At 41.9% G+C, this 18,507-nt stretch overlaps 1 protein-coding gene across 2 annotated transcripts in view; it reads right to left on the minus strand.

Annotated features, from left to right (window-relative positions):
- AGAP1 (ArfGAP with GTPase domain, ankyrin repeat and PH domain 1) overlaps nt 1-14,715 on the minus strand; it is a 394,511-nt gene extending 379,796 nt beyond the window's left edge. For both annotated transcript variants that reach the window (XM_026104675.2, XM_026104674.2), the window contains exon 1: nt 13,885-14,715. In XM_026104675.2, the coding sequence (XP_025960460.1) occupies nt 13,885-14,047 (163 nt within the window). In that variant the 5' untranslated portion in view covers nt 14,048-14,715. The remainder of the gene's footprint in view (nt 1-13,884) is intronic.
- Between the last annotated feature and the right edge of the window lie 3,792 nt (nt 14,716-18,507).

Raw genomic sequence — 18,507 nt, forward strand, 5'->3', positions numbered from 1 at the left:
GGCTTTAATTTTAATAGCATGTCATTACCTAACATCAAGTAATCCCTAAAGGGACATACTTGTACTTTTAAGGTCACTGAGGTATTTTGCCTCTTGCTATTGACAGCCTACATTCAAGTTATCATCAAACACCAGTACTAACACACATCTTTTTTCTAATTGACTAATTTTATTCAGCTGCCAGTAGTCTCATTTCAGTGCTTACTGGCTTGGTCCCATAACAAGCCTCCAGTTAGATGACTACATATTCATTAAAACACCCAAGTCATCTTGAATATTAAGTTCAGGGTAGATTAACATATGTTTTGTCAAATACCCATCTGTCAAGAATTTTAAATCCAACACATCAGGATGTTCTGATTTCACCATCAACACACATTATCTGACAAAACTGCAGTTACAAAAAAGAAAGATTCTGTCCACCCATCTCATTCACACAGAGAACAGCCTCTAACACTCTTCAAAAGAATCAACTGTTCTCCAGCTCTCCTCAAACAAGCCTGTTCCAATTCAAGGAAGGATACAGTCATCTCTTTAGACTCTTGTATTCCATAATCTCACATTAAGATTTCCCCTACCAGCCCAGAAATACAAAAGCTTTCCAGCTTACATCAGAGCTGTTAAGTTAGACCAACGAATAAACACTTCATACATGATTCCTTCTATCAGAATCAGAAACAGTCACACAGTCTCCTATTACCTCAGTATCACTGGATGAATTATATGCCCTATCTTATTCTTGCTTTACCCACTGCAGTTGCCGCTGCACTGACTGGCACATGTGTCAATACGAATTTAAATGGTACATCATGTCTTTTGTTACCTGAAACTGTGTAATCTTACGTAGTCTACTTTTACCATAGAGATAAAGGTAATGTTCTGGGGCACGGGAGTATGTCCTAGGAAAATATTTTCTAGAGGTTGTTTAAACACTAGCACTACTATGAGACTATATTAACCAACCTTTGAAAACAAGCCATTTAAGGTTCCCCAAAGCATTCCCATGACTAAAATGGACCAATACTTACATTACGCACTTACAAGCAAAACAACATGAACCACCAATTGCTTATGTTTGTATGTCAACAAGTTTTAAAAACCATGTAATGCTCCATTTTAGAAGCTTTTGTAAGATAATTTGGAGAGAAATGGCAAGCAAGTAATTAGTACATGCAGTTTGCATCAACTACCACATCAATTGGCATAATAAATCAAACCACCAACCCTCTGACTGAATTCACTCTATTATGCAGCAGGGAGCAAGCTGTTGCAATAAGCAAAACATTCCCTGAGAGGTACTGTCTTTTTTATATACAAAAAAAGAATCACTTAAAAGGTCATGTGCATCTCCTGACTTCAGCTAGGATACCAGCTTCAAAACACATTAAGTAGTTAAAGGCAGATGTCCACTGTAAATATTTGTGCATCTAACTTGGCTAGCATGATTACCCATCCAGTTAATACACATCGCTTACCTCCCCCTCAAATGTTATGTACCTGTACATTCAGTGCATCTTTTGCCTCAAGCAAGTTACATCCTTTTGGTTAGCTCCACCCTACTCAAATTTAATTTTTCAAGATGAGTCAATAGCAAGATCCTTCTATACATAAGATAACGTATTGTTATACATCTGAATACTATTAAATACCACATTCCCATAGCAATGAGGTATTTCTAAGCTTAATTAACACAGGTTAAAATTAGAATCTTCTTTTGCATGAGAAAAGTAATAAGATGGGACTAAACGGATGAGTTGCCACAGGGCACAGAAATAGTTTACCACAACTAGTTTCTATTTCTGCCTGCTTTCATTTACTCAGTTCAAAGGATGAACCTATAAGGTTCCAGTTCACGCAACAGCACTGCCCACAGCAAAGTCCCACATAAGACTGCAGCTGTAGATTTTCTTCATAGCCAGCGTATACCAGCAGCACTGTCAAAATAGACCATTTCAGTCAATACAGAGCAGCTACCTGTCATCGGCAAGATTCTGTGCAAAGGGATCAGGAGCTTGCCCAAAGACCCTCAGAAGCCTTTCGTGTCCACACAAGAACAACAAAAACCAAAAAAAAACCCCTCAAACTCAAACACACACACACACAAAACCCACACCATATTTTAAGACTTCAATGTGCACTGAAAAAGCTAATAAAATGCTGCTATAGATCCATTTTAAACTCTACCACATCACTGATTTTATGTTCGAAAAGGGAAAGGAACATTCTTTTCCTTCATTGTCATTATTTACTAGTTTTGATAGTTGACACATGTCCTCTTGGCAATACAATCGGTAAAACCTTCCAGTCAGAAACAGAGACCATACAATCAATAACAGAATGCTACAGATGGATTAATAACTGCTTTATCAGAATTTTCACTATCAAATGCTCATATCTATTATGATTTTTTCCCCAAGCTGTAATTCTACTTTTGGTTCTAACCAATAAAAATAACCAAATGAAAGGTTTAGTGTGGTTTTCCAATTCCAGCCTCTCTGCCATTTTTCTTTAAAAGTTATGACACTTGCTTTCCCCCCTTTTTTCTTTTTCTTTTTAAATATACCTGACTTTTGCCTATTTTTTAAGGCCAACTGGTCAGGTTCTTACAAGAGTGTACCACCTTTGCCTGAGCATAAACGCCTACCACATCTGCTTAATAAGATGATCATGAATAGCATAAAGGCCATAATATCTTTCTGTGACCTAAGTATCAGCTATTATTTAATCTTTACATATCATGAAGCACTTAGTCACTAGAGTCTAACTCAAACCATTACACTTTTAAGTTCACCACAGAAAAGACATTAAGATGCAAATCCATCAGAGTATCCAATATCAGCTCAATGACTACTTCATACTTTTTCAACATTACTAAAGGCTTTGTTTTCACGAGAACTTTTTCCTGTTTTTTCCTCTGCACTACTGATTTCCTACTCTTTCCAGTCTTATTGCTCTAAGAATGAAAATATAACACAGAAAAGCCCTTTGGTTTTAACAGCCAAATTGGGTTAGCCTCATCTCCAGGGATAGCTGTTCATTACCTTTTTAGATCATTCTGTATCTTCTTGAAAAGATTAGGTCTACAATTAGAGCCATCTATCCTTCAAGACAAGCGTTGCAAGGAATCAAATGTCTATCTCCTGTCCCAGGATAATCCCACTGCATTAAAGTAGGCTTTCCAAAAGTCAAACGCTTTGAGAACAAGACCAAAATGCCTCTTTCTATCTAACCTACAAACTGAGAAACAGTCTTAATATCACCAGTTACGCTGCTCAAAAGGAAAGCATTAAGTGAGCAGAATGGAAGCCAGACACTGCTTTAGCGGACAACCATACGGGGTTACATACATATTCTAGGCTGTCACCACAGAAGTTTCTAATGTCTAGCAACCGGCCAACATCCCAACTGCTTCAGCACTCTTTCATGCCACACTTGACCTTCTCTTGCCCTCCTTGCCTATTTGCTACCTTAAAGCTCTATTTTTCCCATCAATTCTAGTTTTCTTAGTTCTCAGGCCTTTCAAATACCTGCACACAAATCCTACCTCATCTTTCAAACAGTCTTCAAAAGATAAAAACAAAAAAAAACCACCCACACCTTTCCTTCTCAAATCAGAAGGAAGAGATTGAAGATGCTGAATACTGTTTTTTTCTATTACACTGCAAGCTCCTCTCATACACAGAGAGGAAAATAATAAGGCAAAGGTTTACATTTCTTCAAGCTGAGGAGAAATGCAAGGCCAATATTGTGCTTTCCATACTACTCATAAATAACAATGTAATTTTTCAATCCTGTGCAGTCATCCCAAAATTCAGAAAGGAATGTAGGTAATTTTGTAGGCCAAGCCATGACAAGAAATATTCTGGATTATTACTACTACAGTTGGCTTTGTTTGTCTTCACTGAGCTACAGAGGGTAACAATAGCCACCACAGGAAAGCTGATTACATGAGCATGGTCTTTGCAACACACTGAAACGATTAAAAAGCTTCAAACCACTTAAAGTAATTTTACTGAAAGACTAATTCTGGCTGCAACGCTGTAGGAAGCGAGGGGGGCAGAAGGGACTGTTCCATCAACTTCTAGACCCTTTATTTGATGGAGTCAAGTAGCTCTAACATTCTCCCCTCTAATTATCTGGGGATGTATATTTTAGATATTTCATAACAGTTAACATGAAGGACCTGGAATCCTATCCTGGAGATCTGGTTTCAATTTTGTGCTTTATCAATCCATATAGAGCCTTGGACATCTTAATTATTTTCCCCACTTACCTAGCTAGGGTAAATTTTCCTGTTTTGGCTGGTATTTTAGAGGAAATACACTGCTGGATGAAAAACGGGTTTTATCAAAATACTGTCTAACCATTTATGGCCAAGGCTACCCACCTGAGAGAAACTATAAAGTTCCATAAATACTGGGGGGGGGGGGGGGGGGGGCACAGACATGAAAATCCCACCTGCCATACTCCACCCTTCAGGTACACAGATACTCCAGAACTGCAGGATAACTGCAGTTCAAGACCTCTCAACCCAGCCCAAAGGCAATGCCGTTTTGATCTGAAACATCTGCTAAGTATTCCAGGCCTTGAGGCTAGGACTCCACCTAAGAGCACATGGAGAGGGACAGTCTCTGGCAGCACGGAATACAGTAGCACATTGATGATTTTATTCCTAAGCTACTCTGCCATTTCAGTATCCTAAGATCACTACATTTATTCTTAGCAGACTGACAAGAATACAGGTGATTTTATATTCAAATAGAATCACTTTCACAGGACACTACTGGGAAATGAGAGCTGGTATCCAGCACCATGCTGCAATTACTCTGGGAAGCATTATTCTGTGTACAAGCAGTCTTTCAATAATGAAAAGCTTCATAAGAAATATCAAAATGTGAAGCAAGTACTATAACATTTACATAGGCTACTGAAGTATAACATCTGTCTAGCTGCCACACTCACTTTCAGTGTTGATATACACTCACATGCCAAACATCTTATTTAAGGTCCTAAGACCTCTTTCTTAGGTTACTGACCAAGTGATACAAAAGTCTCACTTCTGGTTCATAAGTAGTTAACTCAAATACACGAACATTTGGAAAGTTAAGTGGTGTGCATTTAAATGACTAATAGTCGGTGCCTTAGCAGCCACTGAGTGCCATGCTTTTAACATATTTCCCCTAGAGAACTCAGTTGCTGTGATACCTAAAATACAGGCTTTCTAGTTTCTATACTGAGCGTGCTAAGTCACAGTAGTGAAATAATAAAAACCACTTTAAAAAAAAGTCTTGCACCACTGTATCTGTTTAACAGAGAAGCTAGAATAAAGTTACAGGATGCTAAAAACCCTGCAACTGTGACTATCTTGCTGTGTCCTCCTTCTGGATAGCTACCAAAAAGAAGAGTTGGAAAACAAATATACTGGTATAAATACACAGAAAATTTCCTAACAGGAAGAACACCACTTGCAGCTTTAGTTTAATAGAAAATACAATCACTATCAAGTTCAAGTAAAAATGGATTTCCCTCAAGGTTTCAAATTATGTTGAACATTGATTTGGTCTAGGTCTAGAGCTGGTCTAGGCCAGAAACTACCCTTCAATCCCTTCCAACCTCTCCCCTCCAAAAATCCAAAACCAAAACCACACAATTTGAGTCTCAAGCACCTCATAGATAAGCATGATGTACTGCAATATGGCTAAAGCAGTAGCTTAAACTTCAGTAATCTTAAGAGTCACTCTGCTTGCCTGTATTTATTTTCTTAAGCATAGAAGGGGAATTTAGCAAACATAATAGCTGTCTAGTCATTAGGATTATATTCATTATCCTACCATGTAAGCAAATAAAGCTACTAAACAAGACACTAAAATTATACATCTCACTATTGACCCTATATTTTTAGTGCTTGCTTCCTTAAGTCCTTAACTGAAGGTTACTTAAGCAGCAAAAAAAAAAAATGAAGAGTTGTTCACTGAGTTAGAAGTGCACTGTCATCTGAATACTTTCATTTGGAGCATTATGTAGGCTCCAAATATGGTATTAGTTGGAATTCTGAAATAAGAGTTAATGAGGTTGATTGTGTATATACTGGTTAAGAGATGCACCTGCTTCCAATCATCCCCCCTCCCCAAAAAAATAAGCATTTAGTTTTGAAGGCGCAAAAAATATAGGACTTAAATTTGCTCAGGCACCCTCCCTTATATAACTGCATTAATAGTGAAAATTTTTATACACAACTCTAAGAAAGGAGTATAATACTAACCTGCACAAAGACTTGCAACAAAACACCTTAGAGATTTCATTAGCAAATGCATTCTTCATATATAAAATCCTTGCAATAAGAAATTTCTGTAAGCCATGAAATAAAAATCAAGTTAGATAAAAACTTCGAAGTTGTGCTATTACAAAGGTACTGAGAGAAAGAAAAATTCAGTATTTTCTTTTAAGTTATTCTACCATCTCTCCCAAAGGTGAGTACTTACTTGTGCCCAACTGGCACAAGTCAGCCTGGTCACTCAATGCACTTGCAATGTATTCTTTTTATTTCATAACTCAACATCTCAGTTCCACAGGCAGATCTCTTTCCATATGCAGGTGACATTCACAAAACTACATTTGAGTCCTGATGGTAGAAAATTCCCAGAAGCCTTCAAATCTAATGTGACCAGCATCCCACAATTTGTGGGCAACACGTCTGGCACTCTCTTTAGTTGATTATCTCATGGTACAATGAGAAGTCAGAACCCCCAAAAAGTTTAACCACAATTCTCCATCAATGTAGGTGGCACCAAGTACAAATAGTCTTTAAAGAAGGTCAAAGATAAACAATATTACAGAGGATAAATCTCTTATACCCACAGAAGTTCAGATTATCGAAAACATTTAATACCTTCTTGCTCAGAAGCAGGGGGAATTTTATCCACTGTAATTTACACTGACTGTAAGCATTCTAATTTTTTTCTGACATATGATGTAAAGCCACATATATGACAAGAAAATGGTGTATTCCTGAAGTTTGGAGAGAAGTTTCTTCATCTGCCTTGCACTACTCCCCATCTACATCATTCTCCAGAAAAAAAGTAGTTTTTATTTTCTTATGAGACAGTCAGACTACAGTATGTTTGTAAGTGCAGCACTTCAATATTTGCAATTAATGAAGTATATCCTATTTCTGCATCAAGAAAACATATGACCCAAGATTAAAACCATTTGCTTCAGGTAGAAAAGCTAACAGACTAAGGCTATGCATACCTAAGGTACTGGATAATATACCCTATTAGGAAATAAATCCCGTGAAGTCGCTTAAATTGAGCACCTCAGTCACCTTTAAGAAACTGCAATTGCCAGTTTGGCCTTAGCAAAGTACAATGCAGCATATAAACAGAGCAACTGATGTTACAATGTGTGTTTTCTTTTCTGAAGTGCCTAAGATTAGCCAAAAAGAATCAAAGCCTGAAACCGCTGCTTTGCTGAGTGCCACCTCATCTCAGAAAGTAGGACTTGTTTGCCAATTTAAATAGAAATAAAAAACAATGATCTGTACACAAAGCAGCATGAACTCTTGTTTCAGCATTACTGCATGCTGCTTTAAACTAATCCCCCAAAGCAAATGGTGGGAGAACTCCTGCACGCTCCCTGAAAAGCCTACAGCATCACAGTTTGTTCTCACAATGTCGGTTGATCCACAGCATGTCTCTTTGCCTCAGGAAAAAAAAAAGTTATCCTCAGAACTTAACAGTTTAAGGTTTTGCAGTTGACTTCTCACTTTATGCACTCACTCAATAAGCACCTGATATTTAATCATGCAGCTTTTGCAGACAATAGCAATAAAAAAAGCAATATAACCTCATAATCCAGAAAACAGAGTCACTTTTACTTGGAATAAGACAGTCCAGCAATCTAAGACACCACTACAATTGAACCAAGCTTTCAGTTTACCATCCAAGTAAACTTGGATACTTGGAGTATTTGAATTTTCTTGGTTATTCAAATGCTGAAGCCTACCACCTTCCTCATGAAAAAGAAATGCTTTTCCATTTTGATACTAGCCATTAACGCTACAAAACACGTCCTGCACTTAGCAGATTTGTCTGTACCAAAGTGTACAGACAGGAAGACCGAATCACAGCAAGGAAACATTACCTTTTAGCTAGATTAATACAGACCTCAGTACACTAAGCTGTTCATGTATAGCTACAGCAGAAAAAGGCATTAAGATAATTGTTTCAAGCATGTTACATGGGCTCATACAAGCAGTAATCATTGCCTAAGTTTAAGTCAATACTTCTTATGCATATGTAAGCTCAGAATATATCCAAATGCACCTGTGAACTATATATGGAGAAAATACTCCAGTGTTCAGATTCAGTGCATCTGCATGAATCACATTAATCCATCATGAATTTAATTCTGCAGGGGGGAGGGGGAAGCACATGCCCAGTATGCTCTGTTGTCACAGCATATATGGCTATGCTGTGAAATCGTTCCCTAAATGCTGCCTCCAAAAAAAATTACTCTCAAAGTAAAATTCAGTCCAAGACTAGAGACTCCATCACCCAAATTCCCACATCTTTAATTAATTAACCTTGTGGACCTGAAAAGAAAAACAAGCAAAAAAGTAGCTTTGGTTTACAAGCTGAGATGCCACAGGCTGCCTCCCAGACACTTCTAAGCCTTTTCAGATCCCAAGCAAACCGATCTGAATCAGAATATATTTGTACGTTTGGAGATTCAGTTTTAGCACCTCAGGTCATACAGCTCGATCCACAGCACAAAGACAACACAAGCATGAATCGGGTGAATGATATCGAGGTTTCAAGATTCAACTGTCTTATGTAACACTTGGGTTTTTTTTTTTTTCAAGCTTTCCTCATTTTTGCCCAAGTATCTGAACTATACCATCATTCTTTTGATATATTAAAATAATACAACATACTCCCAACCCCAGCTCCCCAAGAGCTTGGCTGAATTATCTATTTGTATGCTGGAGATACAAGTCTGTTTCAACAAAATAGGTAAGCAGGAGTGACTGGTATTCAGTTTTTGGAGTGACTGTACTCCTTTCCAAAGTCCCGTACTACAGTAAGTTTTTGCTGCTTCCCATGAACTATTTGTATGCCTGCAGGAAGGCTCACATTATGAAAAGGAGGCGACTTTACAGCAGTGACCCACCCTCCTCTTATCACAAAGCTGCCAAATTAAAGAAAAGTCACATTTTCAACTAAGTGTCAATCATTTCCAAGGAAAAAGTCAAAAGAAAAAAGGCTCATCATGGATGTGCTTGTCATTTTTCTACCATCACAAGTAGGAGGAAACATATGTTAAGCAGGAAGAAAAAACAGCTGTAGTCTTATATTCAACAGTAGAAAACAATGCCTTTACAGTACATTCACTCTTCAGTATGTTCATTTTTCATGGTGAACTCATCTGTCTCAGCTCAGCAGCAACATATATTTAACAGTACTATTGTTAACAACTCCAAAACTGAGTATACCCTGTCCTGTAACAGGCAGCCCCCCCTACACTGTTGCCCTTTGAACAGGCTTGGTGTCAGCATTAAGCTGCAAAATTAGAGGGCTTCAAGAAAAGAATGGTCATGACAGCTAATAAGACCAACATGGAATCCCATATCAGTTAATGGCAGACTCCTCTAGCGAATATGCGCTCCAACCGCGCTTCCAGCTCCACCCTGCGTTATTTTATTTTCAAGAAACAGTACTTTTAAAAATGACTCAAGAAAAAATAAAGCACAGCTTATATCTTCTCCCGTTTTCTCCCACCTCCTCCCACAATGCATCTGGATCTTTGCAGTGCCTTGAGCAAGTCTTTTCCAAGTGTACAGACCTTGCCTTTTCTCTAAGACTGATGTTATTTCTCAAGTCTTGAGACTGAAGGGAAATACTTAATAGTCATAATTCCACCTAAAACTCAAACTCACATTCACAAGACACTATTTTTACATCTTTGTCCTCTTTAACAGAAAAATTAGAATAGAAATCACAAGATGCTCTGGGTCACAGTCATTCATAAATGAATACTGCTTGGTATAGCATCTATGAGATTTAAGCCAACAACCCTCCCTTAGATCAAAAAAAAAGAAAAAGAAAAGAAAACACATACAAAAAACCTAAACACCCCCACATACCAGCTTTCCTATACATTAAAGAGAAGCATAAAGCTGGGGGGGAGGGAATCTTATAACTACCTGCAGGTCACACAGAAGTCAGTATCTCAAGCCTGCTTTACTAGTAGAGGATTCAAGGCATCTTGCTACATTTTCACTGCCTCTCTCCAGTTAGAGAAATATGCTCAAAACCTGTAGCAGTGCTAGCTGAAGCAAAATCTGTTTTGATGGGCTTACCACTGTAAAAAGATAGCAAGCTATTTCGGATACTCATCACTACCTGTATTATGCGTCTGTTAATAATAAGTAAATTAGCAATGGTGCTTTTACAGACTAAGAAACCAAGACATTGGCACTGTTAGATTGTTCTAAAATTCCTTTATGAAGGACTAGAAATGTTATTTTCATGTTGCTTCACTTTCTTTTCTTGACTTTGCATCATTCTTAAAGTTCTATAACAATGTAATGCTAGTCCAAGTTTGGGATGATCAAAAAACAAAGCTGATACATTCAGCTATTTCTAACCCTCACATATTTACACGTTTGACCTAAGATCATTGTATCTTGAAAACCCAAGATGTTTTCAGCGATTGCAGGACTGCTGAACTCAACCCATGTTTTTTCTTCCCATTCCTGCACACACTACACATTTGATGTATGAGCTGTCGAATACTGACCAAGTATCAATACATCTGTTGGTGAAACTAAGCTCATAAAACACAGAACACGTACAGATACATATATACATATATATACATATATATATATATATATAAAATTTTAAACTATAGTTAACATTGTAAATTACAGCATTTACATTTGTCTGGCTACTTTACATGGATTTCATATAATGAAAATTGAATGGAAGTGCATGTTTTTAAATTATCAACTTTGACATGCAGCAAAATACAAGTAACCCATTTTTAATCGTTTTTATCCAGTGCTACTAGTTCATTAGTTTCTCCTCACACAGAACTGCTGCATCTGATAACACATCCGATTACGAACAACACAAAGAAAGAAGTCTTCTTGCAGGAGACATCAAGGTGTCTGTTTAGGAACTAATTCAGGAACTACCGGCAGTTGCTTTCTTCGGATTATACACGACTCGTGCTAGAATACACAGAATTGTTACTGCTGAAAGATCAGTTTATTTTCACGTTATTTCAATAACCATTGGTCCAGCAAGTGTGTCAAGATGCTTACTATTATAATAGAACTGAAAACCTGTATAGAACCAGAGCTTACATTCACAGTAAAGTCCAAACAGTGTTGGGAAGCCTTTTATTAAAAGAGTTTTAAGCCAGTGACACTCTTTACTGAAAAAGAAATTCTGAGAATAAGTAATAGTGTCTTTACTTCATTGACATAAGCTCAAATTACTTTAGATTTCACATGCATTCCCTTCCAGATCAGCATCCTGCTCAAAAGAGGTTTGGCAGTATTATTTAAACTACTCAAGAAGCAGGTGTTGGCTGGACCTAAGGTTAAAGTAGCCTAATTTAACAAGACTCTTATTTTTTTCCTTAAAATTTAGTACTCTTTCTGCTTAAAGAAACTCTTTCAGCAAAAAGTGACTTAACATTTTCTCATGCTAGCCGCATGCCAACTACACCCCAATTTCTCACTACCAACAAAAAGGCTGAATACACTGAACTTGAAAGGCTTTGAGATATTTAAGGAGTATTGTTAGACTGCTAAATTCTTTGCAGCTCAGATAAAGAGACTGCTAGTATTTCAGCAGCAGCAAAACACACTATTATAAGTTATTCCTACATGCTATATAAAGTTACTACATAGATTTAAAAGCTGCTATCAGTGAGAAATAGTTAGATAAAGGAGCCTTAGAAAGAATACAATTTGCAGTTGCAATCCAGAGGAGTTGGATTTTTTCCCCCCTTAAATATGCCATTTTTTGTATATTCAGAGTTATTTGAAGAGCCCTGAGAACAGAGATTTAAAATAAGCTTTTTTTCAGGCAAATCTTTCCCCATGAATCAGATCTGCTGGCTTCATGACTCAGTGTCCGATGCAAGTTAGACAGCAAATTTTCTACGAAAATTTTACTCATCAGCTGGACTCTGCTTTGAAATACACTGGCCATCCGCTATTTCAGTTTTAAAGCCTTTGTGATTAATATATGAACAAAACTAGAGTTAGGTAAAACAAATCATTAATAGATGAAGAGACTAACAAAAGTCACATGCCATATAAATAACTATGTACATTGCTCCACATCCTCCTCTCCCTTCAACCACAAACTTGGCTGTAACAGTATGTCCTCAGCATCTTATTCAAGCAATATGATATTTATACCACATAAACATGCATTAACTACCAACACACACACAAAAAAATGTATATATCTTCTGCTGAAGGACATCTTCCATCCTGCAGAAGTCCAAACACCACTGAGAAAGGAACAGCAGTGCCCATCTCTTCAATGAAAGAGGAGGGCAGAGGGAAGCACTGCTGGGAGGGGCTCAGAAACCAGCAACCACCCACTGTAATTTCAAGCAAGTGACAAGTACCATGGAGAATAAAACTCTACAACATACTTGGTCCCCGCAAAATCTCTGCATCAAACTATGCCCCTTAACACATGACAGGAGCTGCCAGCCTCAACGACCTGCTATACAAGAAACCCGAGAGGGCTCCCCCTTCCCAAAATGTAAACAGTATTAAACATCACATCTATCGATTTAAGGCTGCATTTCTTAAGAGTAAGCTGAAGATCACATCTTTCAAGTAACGATATCTCAGCAGCAAGCTATTCCAGCAGGACTTTATGACGTATAATTTAAGAACAAGATAAGCCAACAAAACAAGATGGTTTTAACCAGCCCTCTATTTCAGATGCTGTACATCACACTATGCCAGCTTGAATCCTCTCCAAAATAGTGGCAGGCTACTTCAAATGCAAAGGCTTACAACACAAAGCTTTATAAGTCATTAGACCAAATAACTCAAAAAAAAAATTTCATCTTGAAATATACCTTCTGGGCCAAAACTGTTTGCTTCTTTTAACTCCAGTGATAGTGAAGAAAAATATCTGCAAAGTTCCCAATAGCAACAATCTTTTCTTATTATGCACTTCCTAAGAGTCTAGCCATAGCAATCCCTTGGGGACAGACCCATATAAATCTAAGCCTAGAAGCCTTTTATCGCCATGCTGACTTCACACCTGCGTCTTTACACCGTTGCATAGACTACTGCTCTGGAAGCCAGCTGTACATCTTGTTTACCTACTTAATACCTCTAAACCGGAACCCGTACTTTAAAGGTCTGCAAGAGAAAAGGAACGGAGCACCAGGGAAAATCTCATTTTCTCAAACCCTTCCCAAGGCAGGCAAGCATCATCCTTCTACCTTAACCCAGTACTAACAAGACTGCTGCTCTGCCTGTACGCCGGCAGCTAGCAAGTAGCAAAGCAACTTCTCTCTGCAGTGCTGAGCGCCCCTTTCCAGCAAGGCTCTCGACAAATCCACCTCTCGCCTGGCTGCGACCACCCTGGGCACTGAACGCAGAGGAACGGATGGGGACCAGGCGAGTCGCCCCCAAACAGCCGTGCCAGGAGGGAAGGAGCAGGAAAGGGGGGGGAGGATGGAGGAAGGAGATGGAGGAAGAGAAGCAGCCCGCCGGGCACAGCAGCTGCTCCCAATGCGCCAGCGAGTGCCCTGCGGGCCGGGCCGAGAGCGGGGAAGGCGAGGGGCAGCCCTCGCCCCCTGCCCCCTCTCCCCCCGCGGCAGCCGCCGGCTCACCTTCGATAGCGATGACGTGCTCGCGGATCTGGTTCTGCAGCACGGGCTCCTCCACGCGCTCCAGCAGCTCGTAGATGGAGTAGATGTTGGGGTGCACGGACTCGAAGCGCTGGATCTCGGCCCGGATGGCTGCCGAGTTGGCCAGCTGCTGCTGGTAGTTCATGGTGCGGCCGCTCCCCGCCGCCCGCTCCTGCCCGCCGCCTTCCCCCCTCTCCGGCCCGCGCCGAGCTGCCCCCCGCGCAGGCCAGCGGGGCGGCGGCGGCGGCGGGGGGGCCGGGCGCGCCGAGGGCGAGCTCCCCGCCCGCCGCGAGCGCCGGCCGCCGCCTCCTCCTCCTCACGCGCGCGGGACCCCTCCGCCTCGCAGCCCGCACGGGGCACCGGGGCCGCCCGCGCCGCCGCCCCCCGCCCGCTGTCACTTCATCGCGGCGGCGGCAGGGCAGGGCAACTCAGCAGCCCCCCGGCCCCATGCAGGCGGCGGCGGCGGCGCCGGCGAGCTCCTCACCGCCCGCACCAACGGCCGGCTCCCGCCGCCCCCCGCCGCCGACGGCCGGCCCCTCCGCAGCGTCGCACCCCCGGCCCAGCCTCCTTCTCGTGCCCGGCGCCCCGCGCGCGAGGGGGCCGCTCCGCGGGAGGGGGGAGGGAGATAACGGCAGCACCAACGGCCGCGCACGCGCCCCCGCTCTCTCCCTCCGGCGCGCGCGCGCTCCCTCGCTCGCTCCGGGACGACCCCCCCTCCCCTCCCGCGCGCTCGCTCCGCTGCCCCCCTACGTCCTTCTCGCCTGCCCGCTTCACGCTCACGCAGGCCGCGCCCCCTCCCGCCCCGCTGACGTCACCGCGCAGCCCACTGGCCACGCCCCCGGGTCTCACGCAGCGCCCCGGGCCCGCCGCGCGGCGCGCTGGGAGTTGTAGTCCGCGCGGGGCGGGCGGGGGAGGGGCTGGCGCGGGCCTCGGCGGCCTCCCCGCCGTGTCCCCCGGAGGGCCCTGCCCGAGTCGCTTCCTGAAAGCGCGTTGCGAGGCACCTGGGGTCTCACCCAGCCCGGCGCCCCTCGCTCGGGTGGCCCGCGGGGAGCCCTGAGGGGCAGCACGCGCCTCGCGTGGCGGCAGGCCCCGCTCGCGTCGTCCGAGAGGTCCAGACCGCTGCGGGAGCGCAGGCCGCTTCCCGGCCCCTAATGCCCTTCGTCGCTGCCGGCGGCGGGCGCCAGACAAGGCTCCCCTTCGCCCCGGGCGGCCGGAGCGCCAGGCGGGGAGCTGGTGGCAGTCCATAACGCGGATCCCGTCACCCGGGCCCGCCAAGGCCACGTGTGCGTCCCCGCACCCTGTCAGCACGCAGGCTGGTGCGGCGCTCGCCTCGGCGCCCCGCGCAGCCCATCCGCCGCCAGGGCCATGGCCATCGGCTCTCCAAGCCACTGCGTGGCCTCGCGCCACCGTTAACGTCCTGAAAAGGATCAAAATTTTACACATAAAATCAATTTTATATGTAAAGTGTGTTAGCTAAATTGCTAATAATTGCAATAATTGCAATAATTGTTTCAGTGCTAACAAGGCGCTAATTTGTGTAAGTCTTTAAATAACTATAGCTGCAATTCTGTGTATCACAAAGTGTGCAAAATACTGTCGCCCTGAAAGCTTGTCATGACCCTAGCAAGAGAAGAAGCAATCTTAAAAACAACAACATTCGCTGTCAAAAAGCCCTGAATGTATTTCCATATCAGATGAACAAATTACAGCCTAATGAAAAATTGCTATCATTAGCATAAGCAAGTATTATTAACAATATCATTGGCAAACCAGCTGTGCACAGAGTTGGGAATTTGCCCCAGTGAACCCATTTTTAGGTTCAATATTTTATGGATTCAAACTTCCAAGCTGCAAAATGTGCAGCAAACTTTAATATGCAAAAGAGTTGAGCATAAGGACACCCTCGTAAGGGATAGCCGCAGAAAACTGTACCTGTCTATTCTACTGACATGTACCCCAACAGTGAATGGAGTAATCTCTATAATTATTTATTTTTCCCAAAATATTTATACAAAATGTCATTATTTGGATGTACAGCTCTGGCCTGGCAGAAACTGTTAAGCTCTCATAAAGTTGTTTCCTTAAGTTACTTATGACAAGCTTTTTTATGTTTTTAAAGTATTTATCTTTTTGAAAAAGCTTTATCTTGAGTGTTTGGTGTTTGGTCATGTTAGGTCTTAAGGTCAGAGGAGATAAAGGCGTATGAAAACTTAATGTATTTATCAAATTCATTGATCTACCTTAAAAAATGCAAACTGCTTTGTTTTTTTTCCTTAAGGACATCTGGGAAATTAATAGTGGTGCAGATCATGTGATCTCTAGGGTGGAAATAGTAGTTATAGTAATGCAACTGTATTCTTAACCCAAACGGCTTAAGAGAAAAAGGCTGGCTGGTATGTGTAACCCAAACAAGGCTTAGTAAGCTTGGCTGCAAGAGGAAGAGTATGGGGTATCATAAAACCCAATACTTAATGGTACTGTGACCACTAGTGCTTAGTGACGTAGAAGACATCCGTTTGCTGGCTTTTCTATTGACACTCTTTTGCAGGTCTTCCTGAAAAAAACCCTTGGTGACTAGACAGAGCTGAATGAAGGTGACGGGGAGATCCTCCAATTAATGGCTGTGATGCTGCTTCTATCAGTTGCCTCTAAGTGAATTCAGTCATGTAACACATATGCTGTTATGCCTGAGATAAGCACTTGCTACCAATTTATGCCATACACAGAGCAACTAGTACCTTGTTTGCAAATAGTCCCAGTAGCACTTGGCCATTAGCCTTCTTGACGTGATGGCTTACTCCAAAAAAACCAAATTATATAACCAACTACAGAGGTGAAAGAAAGAGCTGTGATACGAGATAGGGTTTTGGATACTCCTGCTTGTGCTGTTCTGAGAACAGATACACCTAATCAACAGCAAATAGCCTTCGCATTCACATTCCTGTGACATGAACTGTATTTTTGTCAGCAACCAGTAAAAGTGAGCTCACTGTTTTAGTTACCAAAGGGAACTTATTTTTCCCCAAGACAACTGCTTATTGCAAATTTTCCCATTCTAATTCTCATATCAGGAAGCCTTCAAATCAAGCTGAGGAACAAAAGCTTTCTCAGTGCTGGTTGTTGACTGCTGCAAGGGCTGGTTTTTTACTCATTTGGGCAGTTGAGGAGGAGAGGGCAAATATGGTTGTAGATATCCGTGTCTTCTTCCCTCATTCTCTCAACAGGAATTGCTATAATTTTTATCAGTGTTCTTATTTTCTAATCCTAGGAAGAAATTCTTGAGTGGATAATGAGAACTGCAGGAAGAATAGTCCCTGCTTTGACTTGTGAGCACTCTTCAGGGTATTTAGTGAAGATAACAACTTGTGAAGCATAAGAGGATTTTTGCTTTCAGTTACCTTAAACTGTTTGCATAAGCTAATGGGATGAGGAAACCTAGTAAATGAAGCTATAATACTCTGATCTTTCCTCCCTCTGTTCTGATTTCTACTCTTCTGGCGTAGAAGCATTGCATCACAGTGCTTGATCTTTTCACAAAATGCCTAAGTCAACAGCAGAACAAAGAGTTGAGCAACAGCCTCTGCTACACGTGGGGCTGGCCGTTTCCACTCCTGCCTTATGCCTTATGTTCTTCCAGCCCTAGGAGTGGCTTCATGGTAGGCTAAGATATGGAAAACATTGCCCAGTTAAAGTAGTCTCAACTGTAAATAGATGCAGCCACTACACACAAATAGCTGGAGCATTAAACTCCCCTGATAATACAAAGCCTTTCTCTAATACTCTGACTCATACACTTTCTATGAAGCTTTTGCTATCCTGATTTTTTTGCTACATAACAGCTACCATGTAAGCTTTGTAAAATTAAAGCAAAATATAAGCTACTATTGCAGCTTACTCAGATAGCTCCTGTAAGCAAGCTGTAACAATAAGTAACATTGGCTGGTGCTTGGGGCTGAGATTAGCCTGAAATGCTGCTTGTGATGTACAGAGAAACGCTGATCTCTTAGCTATTAAACTCTGTTACAGAGAGTCTGGCTTCTGAAGTGCCCCAGCATCCTTTAATGTGAATTGGCAAAGGGAATGACTTTGGCAGCACTGCTGTGAGCCGTTAACGAACCTAGATTTGTTTTTGTTTGCTCTGGGACATGGCTAGCTTGGGCACTTCACAGCTTTTCTGGGCCTGCTTTTGTGAAAGGCCGGATGACCACTAGAGTTGATGCTCATCTCTGAATCTCTGGTCATGAAACTTGGACTACTTTTACCTGTATAGAAGGGCTGATGTGCTTTGAAGTGAAGCACACAGAGTGAGCACGACCCTGGTACAGGTTGGTCTTCTGTCGCTGGAGGCAGGGCAATGCCCGGTCAAGCTTCCCGCTGCACGGCGCTCCCACAGAGTGGATTCTGTGGTTGGTTTTGTACCAAGGTGCCATCTGTGCCAGCCTCCTACTCCTCCTCCCTATCTGACAAATCCACTTATTGCCGTGACTACAAAAAGCTAAATCGGATGATTTCATTATGATTTCAATATCGCTGTTCCTTGAAGGCATTCAGTAACTGGGAAGCAGCACTGAATCAACATGTCAAACAGCTCTAGCTCCCAGCAGA

The sequence above is a fragment of the Dromaius novaehollandiae genome, chromosome 7 (genome assembly GCF_036370855.1).
Source record: "Dromaius novaehollandiae isolate bDroNov1 chromosome 7, bDroNov1.hap1, whole genome shotgun sequence".
NCBI lineage: Eukaryota > Metazoa > Chordata > Aves > Casuariiformes > Dromaiidae > Dromaius > Dromaius novaehollandiae.